The 17,282-nt window shown below is 38.6% G+C and overlaps 1 protein-coding gene across 5 annotated transcripts in view; it reads right to left on the bottom strand.

Moving 5' to 3' along the window:
- Nucleotides 1-17,282, bottom strand: part of LOC125232322 (ubiquitin carboxyl-terminal hydrolase 8-like) — an 82,714-nt gene that overhangs the window by 40,281 nt on the left and 25,151 nt on the right. For 4 of the 5 annotated variants that reach the window (XM_048137951.1, XM_048137958.1, XM_048137968.1 and 1 more), the window contains 2 exons: nucleotides 17,006-17,092; nucleotides 15,908-16,021 (listed from right to left, as the gene is read on the bottom strand). In XM_048137951.1, coding sequence (XP_047993908.1) covers nucleotides 15,908-16,021; nucleotides 17,006-17,092 — 201 coding nt within the window. The remainder of the gene's footprint in view (nucleotides 1-15,907; nucleotides 16,022-17,005; nucleotides 17,093-17,282) is intronic. The other variant, XM_048137972.1, reaches the window with a different exon arrangement.

Genomic DNA, 17,282 nt, shown 5'->3' with positions numbered 1-17,282 from the left:
ATCCATGACAGTGTCCGGTCTAATGTAATCCCGAGATTCTTTACCTGGTACGAGTATGGAATGGAAACACCATCAAACGCTATGAAGGGTAGATTAGGAAAGTCAATTCGAGAAATGAGCTGAGAACTGCCTAAAATTATAGCTTGCGTTTTAGATGGATTGACTTTCAGCCCATGACGTTTGCTCCAACTGGAAATGTGCTCCAAATCCCGGTTTATAGAGCCGATACACTGTGGCAGATCGTTAATCACGCACTGGGAGTAAATTTGGAGGTCGTCGGCATAAAGGTGGTAAGAAGAGGAAATATCAGTAGTTATGTGATTAATGAAGATAGAAAATAAAAGAGGGGAGAGCACACCGCCCTGCGGAACGCCGGACAATGTGCTACACCAAGAAGAAATGGAAGAGTCTACCTTTACTCTCTGCCGACGACATTCTAAATAACTATGAAACCAGTTAATAGTCGCAGGAGATATGTTGACAGCAGACATTAACGCAAGTAAAACATCGAAATCAACAGTGTTAAACGCATTGCTGAAATCTAACAAGCTCAATACGGTGAGCTTACGGTTATCCATACCGGCACGAACATCATCGGTAATTTTAACTAAAGCCGTCACTGTGCTGTGTCCGGAGCGGAAACCAGACTGAAGGGGATTCATAAGCTCGTGTCTGTTTAAAAAGGATGTAAGTTGGTGATGCACAAGGCGCTCGAGAACTTTTGAAAGGAATGGGAGGATGGAGATAGGGCGATAGTCAGAAAAAGAGGCAGGATTAGATTTTTTGGGTAAGGGAATAACGTCTGCATCTTTCCAGAGGGAAGGAAAAGAACAAGAGGAAATAGAGTAGTTAAAAATATGAGTGATGATAGGAACAAGTATATCAAGTAAAGGAATAATCATTTTACGGCTGACGCTATCGACACCAACCGCATTGGAAGAGATAGCAAGAACTGTCTTCCTGACATCATTCTCAGTCAACTGAGCAAGAGAGAAGGGAGGAAAATGGGGACTAGACATTTTAGAGATATTTGAAAGAGTATCGGCTTTAGTTGGACCAGTAAACGAAGAACAGGTTGAGAAGTGCTGGTTCAGTTGGTTAAGGTCAAGGTTATTATTGCTGAGCCTTTGTGAAGATTTCCCCACTCCTAACGTTTTCAAAAACTTCCAGACCTTGGCTGGCTCACCATTCTCAACCGCACCGTGAATATGTCGCCTCTGAGCATCACGGCAAACTGTACTACAACGGTTACGGAGGGCATGGTACTTGGCTTTATTTTTCTCCGTTGAGTTGCCCTTATACCTTGATTTTGCTAAGTTCTTTTTAGTAATCAGAGATCTAATTTCGTCAGTCAGCCACGGGGCCGGTACATGCTTAACCTTCACTGGGCGTATTGGAGCATGGACATCATAAAGATTAATTAATGCGGAGTTAAAAAGTGACACTTTATCGTCTGCACTACTAGCCCGCAGGATAGGACTCCAATCTACCATCATTGCATCCTCGCGAAGCTTCTCGATACTCATTTTACCAAAATTGCGCTGCAATAGAACTTTCGGTTTAAGTTTAGGAGGGCGAATTTTATAAGACAAAAACAGCAAATTATGATAAGAAAATGCATCCGCCGCAACTTGGGAAAAGTTAGCAACATGATCAGGAGAGGAAACCAGGGCTAGATCTAAAAGTGAAGGAGAACAGTTTGGAAAGTAATGAGTGGGACCAGATGGAAGAATAACCAAATTACAGGCTTCAACAAGTGCTTTCAGAGAATTAGCACGAAAATCATTTTTTAGCAAGCACGTGTTGAAGTCGCCCATAATAATATGGTGGTCGTAGGATGGCATTAGGTCTTCTAAAAGCTTTTCCAAAGAAGCAAAATAGTTTACCTGAAGAGAAGGAGAGTAAAAGACGCCGAGAAGAATTTTAGAGTGAGATAAGGTAAGCTCAAGAAATAAATATTCTGCAGAATCAGAAGTAGACGATTGATTAAGAGACAAGTTTACAATAGAATACAGAACTAATATTCTTTTAACGGTAAAATTTCCATCGCATACCTTTTTGCAGTAATGATGATGATGATGATGATGATGATTCTAATGATGGAAGTATACGAAATCCAAATTATGTTAATTGACACTAAACTTCACAAGTTCACACGCCACTTTTCGTTAAGTTACTCGTTTAGAACAGTTTTTGTTAAATATTACACACATTAAATTATTTTATAAATTTCGCATTAAAAGGGACGGCAACTGCTATTATAGAACAAAATAACCTGTATAACGGAATCTCAAATACTACTATAGCATAAATTGATACTATAATAGCGTTACTGTGTCCTCTATGTCAACAAATTAGCACAAGTCATCATTACATCACCATTATAGACCTTAAACGTCACGGATGATACTGCTATAGGCCTATTATATCACTAAATGGCTGCATAATTGCGCCAAATCGGCTCTACAGTACCAATATAGACTATTTATAGGACCATTTAGTGTGATTTAATTTGGTGTCCTCGACCACTATAGGACCAGAAATTGTTACTTGAGAGGAACTATAATAAGCACACAAAATTTCATCCCCATCGGTTCAGCCGTTTAGGAGGAGGAGGTAACTAACACACAAGCATGCCAATGATATTTAACAAATTCCTTATTCAATACAAATACTTCGATATATGTTTATAGAACTATATTAATAAAATATAAATATATTATACAATACCAAGAAAACATTTTTTCACGATTAAATTCAATTTATGACCCATTTTATTACAATATTTATTTATACCCACCCATTAGGGTAGAAAAGGTAAATATCGGGTAGATTGGGTAAATACCCGGTAAATACCCGATATCTACCCCGGGTATTTTCCCGCCGCCCATCTCTAATTAGCAGTAATGAAAGTAGGTTGGGGTAACGTTTTCATATTAAAAAATAATACTTGCACGTTTTTCTGTTTTTTTTTAATCATCCAATTAATCGAATATTCGATAAAAACTGAGTGCGTGGGGTGAGGCATTCTGCCTACTTCTTGTTCACGAATGCTTTCTTTGTTTTGTAAATATTAGTTTGATTTTGAAGATAAATAGGTGTTAACTTGTTAGCAATAACATTATCCGTATTAAGAATTGATCGAAATTGGTTCAAGTGACGTCTATCTATTAAATATATCACTTATAAATAAAAAATAATGTTTATAGAAATTATCCGTTTATCCGGATAATTTCACTTAGATTATTCGAATATTTTCGGATAAAAATATTGGCGGATATTCGAATAATTCGGATATTCGAATATCCGGATTGCAAACCCTAGATATGACATGTAAAATTATACACAGATCGTTTGGATTAGCATTCACCCCTTTGGTCGTGCTCCGTGTTTTGAGAGTCTTTGACACTGACCTTGTACTTAAGGAGACACATCATCTGTACTTTACAGTGACAATACCCGTGCCATTTTTGATTATCATACTGTATAGGTGACTTTCCTACTTTAGTTCTAAAGCTAGACTATAGTTTAACAACTTACTCCTTTGAACAGCCTTACGATGTGGTTCTGTGAGTACTTGAGCCTGACCTTGACCTTGAGCACCATGTGACCTTAAGCTGCAGTCATCGCTGCTCGTATCGCAAAATCCTTATGTAATCGTTGGTTGTAAAGCTAGACTATATTATAACTTACTCGTTTGAACAGCCATATGATGTGGTTCTGTGAGTACTTGAGCCTGACCTTGACCTTGAGCACCATGTGGCCTTTAGCTGCAGTCATCGCTGCTCGTATCGCAAAATCCTCATGTAATCCAACGTTAGTTCTAAAGCTAGACTATATTATAACTTACTCGTTTGAACAGCCATACGATGAGGTTCGGTAAGTACTTGAGCCTGACCTTGACCTTGAGCACCATGTGACCTTTAGCTGCAGTCATCGCTGCTCGTATCGGAAAATCCTATGTAATCCCACGTTAGTTCTTAAGCAAGACTATATTATAACTTACTCGTTTGAACAGCCATACGATGTGGTTCTGCGAGTACTTGAGCCTGACCTTGACCTTGAGCACCATGTGACCTTTAGCTGCAGTCATCGCTGCTCGTATCGCAAAATCCTTATGTAATCCCACGTTAGTTCTTAAGCAAGACTATATTATAACTTACTCGTTTGAACAGCCATACGATGTGGTTCTGCGAGTACTTGAGCCTGACCTTGACCTTGAGCACCATGTTAGCTGTGTCCAGCGGCAAGCATCGCTGCTCGTATCGCAAAATCCTGATTTCTATCGGCGCTCAGTTTGAAACTGGACGAATTTGGTCACGCAAGTTTTCTTGATTGTATTTTAATAACTTCTTTTAAGGATATTATTTATTACTTGATATAATATAAATGTTCTACGTGTTTCGTTCTAGATTTCTTGGTTTTTACATTGATATTCAATTATTAGTTTTTCCATTTCAACACTATAACATTGATATTGGCTGTCCACTGTTTTTATTATTTTATATTTCTTTAATTTTAGTTACGCACGCTTTTGAAGAAAATCAGTTTTTAAAGTCCTTCTTCCCTTATTGAACCTTCACGTTTGACGTTACCAAGTTATAACTTTATGACTATTCTAAACTACTTAATGAATACTTCCTCGACGATCGATTAAGTTATTTTTAAATAGCTTGATATTGGATTCTCGTAAGGCCAATTTTACTTATAAAGTAAGGATTATTCCATTATTTTTGATTTATATTTCGATAACGGGAAAACTAACACCAAAAGCACTATGAGATAAAACATGAAGATTGTTGAAAGTATATTCAAAAACATGAGCTTAAATTAATTATATTAGACACACTTATATTAACTTTCCGTCAGTCTAGTAACACTTGATTTAAAATAAGTTTGTAAAGTCATTTTAATACGCAATTTTCTGAAAACTATTTATTCATTTTTAACAAAATACGTATTTAACCATTAGGTATAGATAAAAATGTTCTAATGATTGGTTTTGTCCGCGATTTGATCACTGTTTTTCAATTAAGTCATAAATAATTTCAACGCGATCTTGCGCTAAATATAGAAGTATTATTTCTTCTTTTAAACTTTTTATTTCTTTCACATTTCCTTATTCAACTCGCAGTTTCGCACGCATTTACATTCTTTTCCCGATTAACAAATAATTTCTTTCCGCATTAAATTCTGTTTTTATTGAATACGTGAACTTTCTCTATTTATTGAAATATCGTAAACAACGTGTTGCCGGCGGTGAGAAGGTGGTACAACTGAGGCGTAGACGTCTAGGGGGTGGTTAGAGGGTGGTAGGTGTGACCATACTGCTTGGGGCTTGGGGCTTATAGGAAACTAACAATTGCGTTTTAGTTTCATGCGCGAAGGTCAAGGGTCTCGAATGGAGCTATTCCGATGTGTGTTATTACTTATTGTAAAACAGTTGCTATCATTTTGTATTTTAGTGACCAGAAAATATATAGATTTTAAAATATGACGGAGATCCGATATGCGGCAACGTGGTCACCCTAGCTATAGCCTAGTGTCGTGGCCCTAGGTTTGATAGATTGCGCACTACGCTAAGAACCTTGTAATGTCAGAAGCAGAATAAGCAAAAAAGCAGAATCCTAGGCTAGTTTATCATTTAAATATATGTTTTACAAGGGGGCAAAGTTGTTGTTAAACCGCACGTGCCAATATTGATACCCGAGCAAGCGAAACATTCCAATATCGATCCGCGAGCGTATCGATAGTTCAAAAAGTAGAGTCTTGAGCGTTGCGAGGGTTTCAAGGCACGAAGGTTAAACAAACTTTACCACCGAGTGTAACAAAATTTTTCACCACACCAACACGAACAAAATACATGAGATTTAGTTTGACTATAAAACATCAAACTAAATCAAATCCATGAATTTGTTCAATGTTTATGATTTAAAATCATCATTTACAGGTACATTTTGAAAGCTAGATTTAGGCGTCAAGTAAAATTTGTATGAAATTACTTTGCACTTTTGTGGACAAAACAAATTGCAATTCTGCTGTATGTACGAGGGTGCGGTGTGCTGATGACGGGAGGACTTTGTTAGTTCCGTCTATTGTCCTTTGAGTCGTCGGCAACCCGAACCCTCCTTAGAACTTGTACACTCCTTTTTGCTGTGTACTTAACACAGCAAAAGGGAATGTACAATTTTCTAATGGGGTGGCAACGCGCATGTGACACTGTTTGAGTTGCAGGCGTCCATAGGTTACGATGACCGCTTTACATCAGGCGGGCCGTATGCTTGTTTGCCACCGACGTAGTATTAAAAAAAATGTTTTCGAAGAACAAGAACAAAGAGAGCCTTCACAGTTAGTTTGGTCAAAAAATCATTCATTATTCATTCATTCATTCATGAGCCTTTGAATCGCGATAATGGCAAAGTATATATACGACATTGATTACTTATGTGTATTATTTGTTATTATGTAGTTTTATTTTACTGACTGTACAAGTGTACAACCCGGACACCATAAGTAGTCACACCACTACAGCCTATTGGTCAGTCCGGTCAGTTTATTTCTGCTGCAATGTTTTGCAGTATGCAGTAGATAATTACAGGCGTACAAGTTTCAAAGGTCAACGATGACGCGCCTTTTACTCAATTCTGGTAAAGCTAAGAATATATACTGGAAAAGTATGATTTAAGCAATTCATGGGGCATTATAGAAAAGTTATTTTTTAACATCCATACACATGTGTTTGCGTTTGTTAGTCCGTCTTTCACGGCAAAACGGAGAGACGAATTGACGAGATTTTCTAAGTGGAGATAGTTGAAGGAATGGAGAGTGACATAGGCTACTATATGTGTCTTTCAAACCCCCCACTTCCCTAAAATGGGGAGTGGAGCTTTGTATGGAGCAGGAGCATTCCACAATTTTTTCTCGAGTTTAACGCGAGCGAAGCCGCGGGTAAAAGCTAGTTTATAATAAAGTTAGGATGCCAAAATGTGTCACGGTAAAGTGTGATTGATAGTAAAAATCGAAATAAGATGTCATATATTAAAGAAAAAATGACGAGCACCACCAGTGGTGAAGGCCGGATTCGAACCGGCGTCTTTTAGCAATCCGGGCCAAACGCCATCACCCCTAGGCCACCTCGCCACAGCGGAAGCCGTCGAAATTTCTCTTCTATATGTCATCTTTGTAAGACTAGGCGTCTTTGACCAACTCTAAGGGCAAGCAGTAGGTGCTTGCACCTCCTATACGAAACCTTTACAGGTTTGCGATATAGCTAGAGAGACTGGTGCTGCCATCTATACGCAACTATGGGAACAAATCAAATTATTTTAACAAATATTCTGATTTGTATTTTTTATGTAGTCACACTACTATATATAAATTAAAAATCGAAATAAGATGTCATATATTAAAGAAAAAATGACGAGCACCACCAGTGCATCGCAAACCTGTAAAGGTTTCGTATAGGAGGTGCAAGCACCTACTGCTTGCCCTTAGAGTTGGTCAAAGACGCCTAGTCTTACAAAGATGACATATAGAAGAGAAATTTCGACGGCTTCCGCTGTGGCGAGGTGGCCTAGGGGTGATGGCGTTTGGCCCGGATTGCTAAAAGACGCCGGTTCGAATCCGGCCTTCACCACTGGTGGTGCTCGTCATTTTTTCTTTAATATATGACATCTTATTTCGATTTTTAATTTATATATAGTAGTGTGACTACATAAAAAATACAAATCAGAATATTTGTTAAAATAATTTGATTTGTTCCCATAGTTGCGTGTGATTGATAGATTAGCTTTTACTTATTTGACCGGTATGTACCTAACTTAGATAAAAATCAACTTATTTCAATCCAGATACAATTTTCATATCCAGAAAATAAGCGCAAAGCGCTAGTAGCCTAAAAGCGGTAAATACGTGCGACTTTCGTTCCGGAGGTCGCGGGTTCGAACCCCGGCTCGTACCAATGAGTTTTTCGGAATTTATGTGCGAAATGTCATTTGATATTTGCCAGTCGCTTTTCGGTGAAGGAAAACATCGTGAGGAAACCGGACTAATTCCAATAAGGTCTAGTTTACCCTTCGGGTTGGAAGGTCAGATGGCAGTCGCTTTCGTAAAAACTAGTGCCTACGCCAAATCTTGGGATTAGTTGTCAAAGCGGACCCCAGGCTCCCATGAGCCGTGGCCGGGATAACCCAAGGAGGATGATGATGATCCAGAAAATAAGCGTTGCCGTTGTAAGGGACAACGGTAGACTATTCCATGAAATGCTCGATTGTTGTTTACCTAGTTCATGTTAGTAGCATTTGTGTTTATTTATTTAGACGAATAGTCGTACGTGTGTAAATGATTACAGGGCAGTAAATTACTGTAATTTGGCTAACGGTTTTAATTAATTAGTTTGTTTTGTTTACCTAATAGCTAGTACTGCCCTACTGCGCAATTAAACTTTAAATATCTGGGCGACCGAGCTTCGCTCGGCTCTATTTTAATATATCACGTCTTTAGATAAAAAAAAAACTTATAAATACAAAAACAAAAAAAAAAAGACAAAAAACAAAAACTTAATTTCTGGCCGGGATTCGAAACCCTGACACCTACGATCTATCTGCCTACATTAGACCGACCTCGTACGACTGAGCTAAGCGGAATCGATGCGCGCGCGGCGAAATTAACGACCATATTTTTACGTTTACTAACGCGAAAGAAAAACTCATGAAAACTCGAAAATTCGCGTTTTCCGGGATCTAAAGCTACGCTAGATCGATTTTTCACCCCCGAAAACCCCCACATAACAAATTTCAGCGAAATCGTTAGAGCGGTTTCCGAGATCGTCGGTATATATAAATAAATAAATAAATAAATAAATATACAAGAATTGCTCGTTTAATAGTATAAGATTTCTATTTAACGAATTTCGATTAGTGATTATTTCAAAGACGTTTCGACGAATTTACTTTTTGATGCAAATATGTTCTCATTGCCCTTGCCCTATGTTTGCGTAAAAATTTACGCAGTTTTAAACAGATATCTTTAAAATTATAATCTACTAGCTTTTGCCTGCGGCTTCGCTCGCGTTAGAAAGAGACAAAAAGTAGCCTATGTCACTCTCCATCTCTTCAACTATCTCTTCTTAAAAAATCACGTCAATTCGTCGCTCCGTTTTGCCGTGAAAGACGGACAAACAAACAGACACACACACGGGGTGTTGTATGGACTATCCGCAATTTTCGAATTTAACGCGAGTGAAGCCGCGGGCAAAAGCTAGTACTTATATACCTACATAGAAAACATTCATCTGTTTCTTTTATAGGTGCCTGCTGCCGACTTCCGATATAGGAACGCGCTTCCGATAATTTCAATCATATCGAAGCCCCCTGGTCCCATCGCGAGCTAGTAAGCTATGAGCTATCGGCTATAAAAACGAACAAAAGATAAGCCCAAAGGTTGACTGGCAGAAAATGCCTCATGGCATTAAGTTCGTCTTTTGTACATTAAGTTGTTCTTTTGTGCAATAAAGTTTAAATAAATAAATAAATAAGCACTCCCGTGCAAATAAAAGAGACACGGCGATATTGACAGTTCACCGCTGGGCGAGTAAATAACTATAAACATTGCCGTGTCTCTTTTATTTACACGGGGGTGATTATCTTTTGTTCGTTTTTATAGCCGAAAGCTCATAGATTACTAGCTCGCGGTGGGACCAGTGCCTATAGCTGTCGGACCGATATACTATTTGTTTATGTGCGTATCTGTAGCCAAATATCCACAATAATGTTTGTAGCAGTATGTCAGGTCGATAATGACGGCAATCCGCGGCTACTACACGATCCGATATCGGAGCGGACAATGTGAAAGCCCTCTTAGACATTCGTGTCAAGTCTTATTAAGGTTGACTGCTCATTAGTGCTTATTCGAACATAAGGTTTACGTAGGCAGGTCTACAAAGATTATACGAATGTCTATCTTCCGCGTGTTCGGACACGGGTGACGGGTCTACGGGTCTTCACCACGTGGCTTGATAATCGTGGCGTGGCTAATTTGTTAAGCTAGCAACAGGGCTCGTTACTATCACTTCTGGTTTTAAGACCTATTGAATTACATACCATTTATTCTGAAACTGAGCTAAAAGCACTTTAATAATAATGTGTGGTGACGGGTTAAGAATTTCACCACCCCCTTTCTTCCCGTGGGTGTCGTAGAAGTCTCCGGATTCGCAATTTGGCCCTGTCCCAAAATGTTTTTTTTTTTTTTTCCAAAATTGATCCAATAAATCAATCAACACTATCGATCCTTTTTGAGCCATAATTAATGAAATAAAACGAGGATCAATATTATAAATCGAGGGATTTTCAAGTTTAGCTAAAGTCAAGTGTTAAAATATGGGTGTATAAAAGTTGCTCAAATCCATACTAATATTATAAATGGGAAAGTACGTGTGTCTGTTTGTTTGTCCGTCTTTCACGGCAAAACGGATCGTCGAATTGACGTGATTTTTGAAGTGGAGATAGTTGAAGGGATGGAGAGTGACATAAGCTACTTTTTGTCTCTTTCTAACGCGAGCGAAGCCTCGGGCATAGCTAGCAGTGGCGTGGTGTGAACATTTTCGTTTATAAAGCCGGAGGGGTTTTCGGGATCTGTTTTGTATAGATTTCTACCAGATTCTGGAGAATTTTAGGGAACCCGTAGGGAATCGAGTTGTATCGACGCCCCGCCACTAATAGCTAGTAAGTATAATATATGTCCCATAGCTCTTACGTTGACAAATTAAGCACTTGACTGTACAGTTAAAGAAATACTTATAAACTGTCTACTTTTTTAACAAGTCATCCCAAAAATAAACCATGATACAGAATTATTTATCATGGAAATACAATAGGAAAAGTTTTAACATCTCACACAACAGACTATGACGCAAACAATTTATTATTCCTAAAATTCACGTGTGTCGGAACAGTTTAACATTTTACCTCCCGCGGTGTAGCCTAAAATAAAAGCCCTTTGCTCAGTAATTGGTCAAGTAAGATCGTAGACGCGATAGCCGATATAATGCCAAGTTCCCGCCAAGGACGACGGATTGCTGAGATCGGCCATTTGTTGTAGACCGTTTTTCTTTTCTTTAAAATAGAAAAAATAATGGTTTAGGCAAGTTTAGTTTCGACTTTGGATATCAGTCAAACGAATACTCTAAGATCTGAAGAAATCGATGACGGAGATCGGGTTTAGTGCGTAAATAAATAAATAAATATTACAGGATATTCTTACACAGATTGACTGAGTCCCACGGTAAGCTCAAGAAGGCTTGTGTTGTGGGTACTCAGACAATGATATATATAAATAATATAATATACAAATACTTATATACATAGAAAACATCCATGGCGTGTCCATGGCTCAGGAAGAAATATTCTCTGTTCATCACACAAATAAATGCCATTACCGGGATTCGAACCCAAGACCGCGGCTTAGCAGGCAGGGTTACTCCGCGCTAGGCCAGAATGGCCGTCAAACAACAACATTTTCAAGATTTAATCTTCAATTAATGACCTATCTGTTAAAAAGCGCTGGTGGCCTAGCGGTAAGAGCGTGCGACTTCCAATCCGGAGGTCGCGGGTTCGAACCCCGGCTCGTACCAATGACTTTTTCGGAACTTATGTGCGAAATGTCATCTGATATTTGCCAGTTGCTTTTCGGTGAAGGAAAACATCCTGAGGAAACCGGACTAATTCCAATAAGGCCTAGTTTCCCATCGGCTTGGAAGGTCAGATGGCAGTCGCTTTCGTAAAACTAGTGCCTACGCCAAATCTTGGGATTAGTTGTCAAAGCGGACCCCAAGCTCCTATGAGCCGTGGCAAATTCCGGGATAACGCGGATAAAGGAGGATGATGATGCACATATGACCTATCTGTTTGTATCAAAGAGGATCGAGTATTATAGAGAGTTACCGTCGAAGTAAAATGTGTAATCACAGTGCATAGACTGCCATCTCTGGACACAGGCTTAAAACTTTTGAACCTCAATTTAGACAATTTGGCCCATATTTTTAGCTTGATAATGTTTTGAAATGTCAAATATTAATATTAGCGCCATCTAGCTGAGCGTTCCCCAAAGATGTAATGCCATCTAGGCCACCGTACCTTTTTCAGTATGGTTACTGAGGTACGTTTTTTTCTTAGACTTTATCTGTCTCTACGGAGTTATATATGACCTATCTGTTTGTATTCATTACTTGCGTATGCACCGAACCCGCCCCCAGTAATTATTCACCGTCAAGCCTCACGTTGTGCACTTGTAAGGGTGCCAGCCTTGGCTTGACATCCCCCCTTAACTCATTATAAACCATAGCACTACGTGATAAAGTCCGAATTCCAGTTAAACTTTGTCATACAAGCAGCGAACTGGTTAGAAGTGGACTTTACTTAGTGGTAATAAGGTGGAAAAATTGTTGAGCTGAATATGTGTGTGATTTGTATACGTCATATCATCAGTAAAGGTACTGATCATAGGTAGGCTTTATTGGAAGGATGTGAGGTCTAAAATAAGTCAAGTTAGTGTGTTGTTAATCTGATGCACTAGTTAGTGCAGCTTATCAGCTTTTTACTTCAGTAAATATTTTGTTTATTTTGACCAAAGGCATATGTAACTCCGTATAGACGGATAAAGTCTAAGAAAAAAACGTACCTCAAAGCCATACAGAAAAAGGTACGGTGGCCTAGATGGCGTTACACCTTTGGGAACGCTCGGCTAGATGGCGCTAATATTGATATTTGACATTTTAACACATATCAAGCTAAGAATATGAGCCAAATTGTCAAAACTGAGGTTCAAAAGTTTTAAGCTTGTGTCGAGAGATGGCACTCTGTGGACTGTGATTACACGTTTTACAATGACAGTAACTCTCTATAATACTCGATCCTCTTTGATTTTGACATATCACAGCACTACCCACTGAAAAATCTCGTTTCTCACAGACCTATATTCAAGTGCTCATCCATGTTAAAGCATTGAATTGAAAACGACTTCCGTTTTTATTTTTATAGAGCCTCTCTTATTTTACTTATTTACATGTTTTGTTGCTAAGGCGAAAATTCGATGCAAAAACGTTTATATGAATATAAGAACGTCGCGAAGTCCAGTGTGATGATTTTTTCGGCCCGTAGCACTGAAGCACCATCATGTATTGAAAACGGTCCAATGCCATTGTGTTTCGAAAGCAAATTCCTGGGTTTTACGGTCGACTCGAATCTTAACTGGAAGTGCCATGTTGACAAGTTATGCAACAAGTTGAGTAGTGCTGTCTTCGCCATTAAGAAGCTTCAGCCGCTTATATCGAGAAAAGCACTGAAGGCTGTATATTTCTCAAATTTTCACTAAACAATTTCTCGATGTTCAAGCGCGTTGAAGTTTCCGGGAAACAAATTCGGTCCACAGGGAGATTGCGAACAGTGCCGCGTCGCATGGCGCTTTCAGTAAAGAACCCGAGAGTGATTGGACCGACATACTACGAACGACTACCCGCGAAATTGCGAACAGAAACATCTGACGAAACTTTTGAACGCCAATTGAAAATCTTTTTATTGGAAAATCCATTATATACTGTAAATGAGTATATGGAAATGACATGTAATATAAATTGACTGTAATCCATTATTGTATTTTAATTTTAGTTTGACGATCATTATGAGATACCTTGTTTTTTCTTTTTTCCTTTTTATGTAAAAATTGACATTGTGATTACTTATAAATCATTATTGTTATATTTTTAAAATTAGTATCAAATTATAATTGTAATTGATATTTTATTAAAAATCATACTCGACGATCATAATATAAATTCTTATAGATTAAGGTAGAATAATTTATAATGTAATTCTACGAATTGGCGATCAATAAGGTGTGTAAAAACTCGTTGCAATAAGTACACATATTTTTATGAACTCCACTGTATATGTACTAGCTTTTGCCCGCGGCTTCGCTCGCGGTAAATTCGAAAATTGCGGAAGGCTCCATACAAACTTCCAACCCCTATTTTAGGGAAAGGGGGTGTTAGAAAGATACAAAAAATAGCCTATGTCACTCTCCATCCCGTCAACTATTTCCACTTAAAAAATCACAACAATGAGGAGGCACACTCAAAAGTTATAACAGATGGCGCCACCCTATTAGTCCATACGTGAGAGCGAGAAGATGATATGTTTTTTCTCTCTCTCACATATGAATGACAGTGACATGCCTAGACACTTGCACAGGCGCCGCCTGGCGGGATAAAATGTCAGTGTGCCTCCTCATTCGTCTCTCCGTTTTGCCGTGAAAGACGGACAAACAAACACACACACTTTCCCATTTATAATATTAGTATGGATTAAGAAAAGTCTAGAAAGGAGTGACGCACTAGATACATACGCAGATAAGTTACATGTGTGCGGGTGTGAGTCAGAGGCATGCACTCTTAGGTCACGGGTCGATACAATATTTAATTGCAGCCCTATAAAACTATTAGGACGTACTTAGCCATTACGTTAGCCATTGGCATATGCTGAGTGGCATCCTTTTTGGTGACTTTAGTTTAAGATGTATATAGATTAAGGCTATTGTTGTTTTACTTGTATATTTTCACCAAATAAACGTTTTCTATTCTATTCTACTTTATAAGTTACTGTACTGTTGTACCTAATACGTTATAGAAAAAATAGTTATGCAAAGAAGATTCTTGTGCCCTTGTTAAGTAGGTACCTGAGGTTTGTTTTTTTTGTGAATTTGAGTCCTCTAGTTTTTTTGGAGGCTAATTTAATAGTACATTGTGCAACAAGGGGAGGAAGTTGAATATTACTAACGAGAGTAAGTTAAATCGCGACGGCTTGCTGGAGCGATTTAAAGACTCGAGTTAGTAATATTCATACTCCCCGAGTTACACACAATGTTTTTCATCACACTCGCAATGTAAAAAATATGTAAATAGATGTAAAAAAGTTAAGTATGGTACAAGAAATTTCATTATTCCCTTGGGAGAACGATTTTTCTATAACTCACGCTCCGCCTGCGTGCAATAGCACATTTAAAGTGCGGGTGTGATGAAAAATAATATATTGACACGTTTAGTAGGCAAAGAAGACCGTATCGCGTTAAATTTCGTGCATGATACGCTCCTAGCACGGTCATGTTATCGTACGGTGTAGTGAGTCGAGACCTCAAGGACACATATTCAAGATTTTTACAAGCTTTTATTCAACTTGCCTTGTTAGTATGTTAGTTTGGGTCAAAACGTAGAAGCTAAATTTGACCCACTTCCCGGTTTCCGATTCAGATCGATCGATGAAATTTTGCACAAATATGTAAATCACGTGACAATGCAAAATTATGGTATTATGGAGCTGATCTGATGATGAAGCAGAAAGGTGGTCATAGGAACTCTGTTATGAAACGTCGTATCCCCATCGAGTAAGGGGTTTTTAGAAACGTCTCGGAGAGCAGTAGATGACTGTTGCAGGTAAGGTACAGTCGGCGATAAAAGTTTGTGCCAAAAATGATTGTTTGCAAAAAAAAAACTTATTATTTATAAAAGTCGATTCCGAAGTTTTGGTGGTCGGGTGGGATTAGATACACAGATGCACTGTTGCTAGTGTAAATGTCAATTTAAACGTTTACCTTTATAAAAAAAAACTTTCACTTACCTTAGCCATCTCTGCAACCAGGTTCAGGTTACTGAGGACTGTACTTCAAGTAAGCCATCTATTTAGTTGACTTATTTTTCACTATACATCTACTAGTAAAAATTTCTATGATGTCCGAATAGTAATCAAAAACATACCTATTTCAGGCCAACCATATGCAATAAAAGTCGGACATTCTGGAAACTAGAATATTTTCACAATACGCATACTCATAACAACTGATTATATTGTAAAGTACTTACCACATCACCCCACTGCGGTTGGAAGTCCCTCTGGTGGTTTCTAGGTATGACCTTGGTAGGTTTGACACTGCGATCGAAGGACGGAGGCGACTCGTCTTCGTCTGATGACACCTGCTGTGAGAAATTATCTATTAATACTTTTGTCAATAATATTAGACACATACGACGATCTTTGTGACGTAAGAAACATGAAATAAATGTCATATACAAAAAATGTGACCAAAGCCTCCAAGTGTCCCGAGCTGGAATTGAACCAGCGTCCTCCGTTTACCGGACCGATGCCTAAACCACTCGCCCATCGGATCACGAAGGCAAGGGTCGAAAATTCCAATTATATGACATTTCCGAACGCTCGTGGCGCCCTCTGCCATTCCTGAGGTAGAGCTCGACCTCCTAGCTGAATCACTTTTTCTGTGTATATGACATTTATTTCAAGTTTACAGTATAATAGTAGTGTGACTACTCAAAAATACAAATTAAAATATTTTCTATGAAAATAATTTAATTTGGTCTTAGAATCACAAAATTCTGTTTTTTTTTTTATGAAATAGGCAGCAAACGAACAGACGAGCATGGAAAGCAGTCTTCGCCGTCCATGGACATAAGCAACATCAGGGGAGCCACTTATGCGTTGCCGACCTTTGAGAACCCTAAATACCTGCTTCTTGAAGAACCCCATATCAGAATCGGGTTGTTCTTAGAATCACAAACGATCATCTGAGATGATCGTTTAGCCTGCGCTCTTATCTGTTAAACAAAAACTTTTTTCTATTAACACTTTCGCTACCAAGAACCCGACTGTCGGGTACACCGCTCGTAGAAGCGTAGCCGATTACATGGGTTTCCCCGTATGTAGCGAAAATGTCGTAGCGCCGCGTAGAGCCCGGTTTCGAAAGTGTTAATTACAGTGGCTTGCTCCCGTCTCCACGGCACGCGTCAAAGTCTCAGTATAGTTTTGTTTTAGGTAGTTTTTATTTTATTTTCTAGCGATGGTTCTTAGATATGTTCTTCCAAAATCTGTCCAGCCCTTTTCTACTTTTTGAAGGTTTTTGTGTCGGAATTTTTTTTTAATGTTTAATTTTATAAACGTAATTTTACCTTGGCAATGTTGGGTGAAGATTGCGACCGATTTAAGCCAGCGGGTCCGTCGTCCGGAGATACCATGTACGTGTCACCGTCTTCATCCTGTCAAATATTAAAAATATTATCCATACTAATCCATACTAATATTATAAATGGGACAGTGTGTGTTTCTGTTTGTTTGTCCGTCTTTCACGGCAAAAGGGAGGACGAATTGACGTGATTTTTAAGTGGATATAGTTGAAGGGATGGAAAGTGACATAGGCTACTTTTTGTCTCTTTCTAACGCGAGCGA

Source organism: Leguminivora glycinivorella, chromosome 1 (assembly GCF_023078275.1).
Source record: "Leguminivora glycinivorella isolate SPB_JAAS2020 chromosome 1, LegGlyc_1.1, whole genome shotgun sequence".
NCBI lineage: Eukaryota > Metazoa > Arthropoda > Insecta > Lepidoptera > Tortricidae > Leguminivora > Leguminivora glycinivorella.
This window is presented reverse-complemented; position numbering and strand designations above follow the sequence as displayed.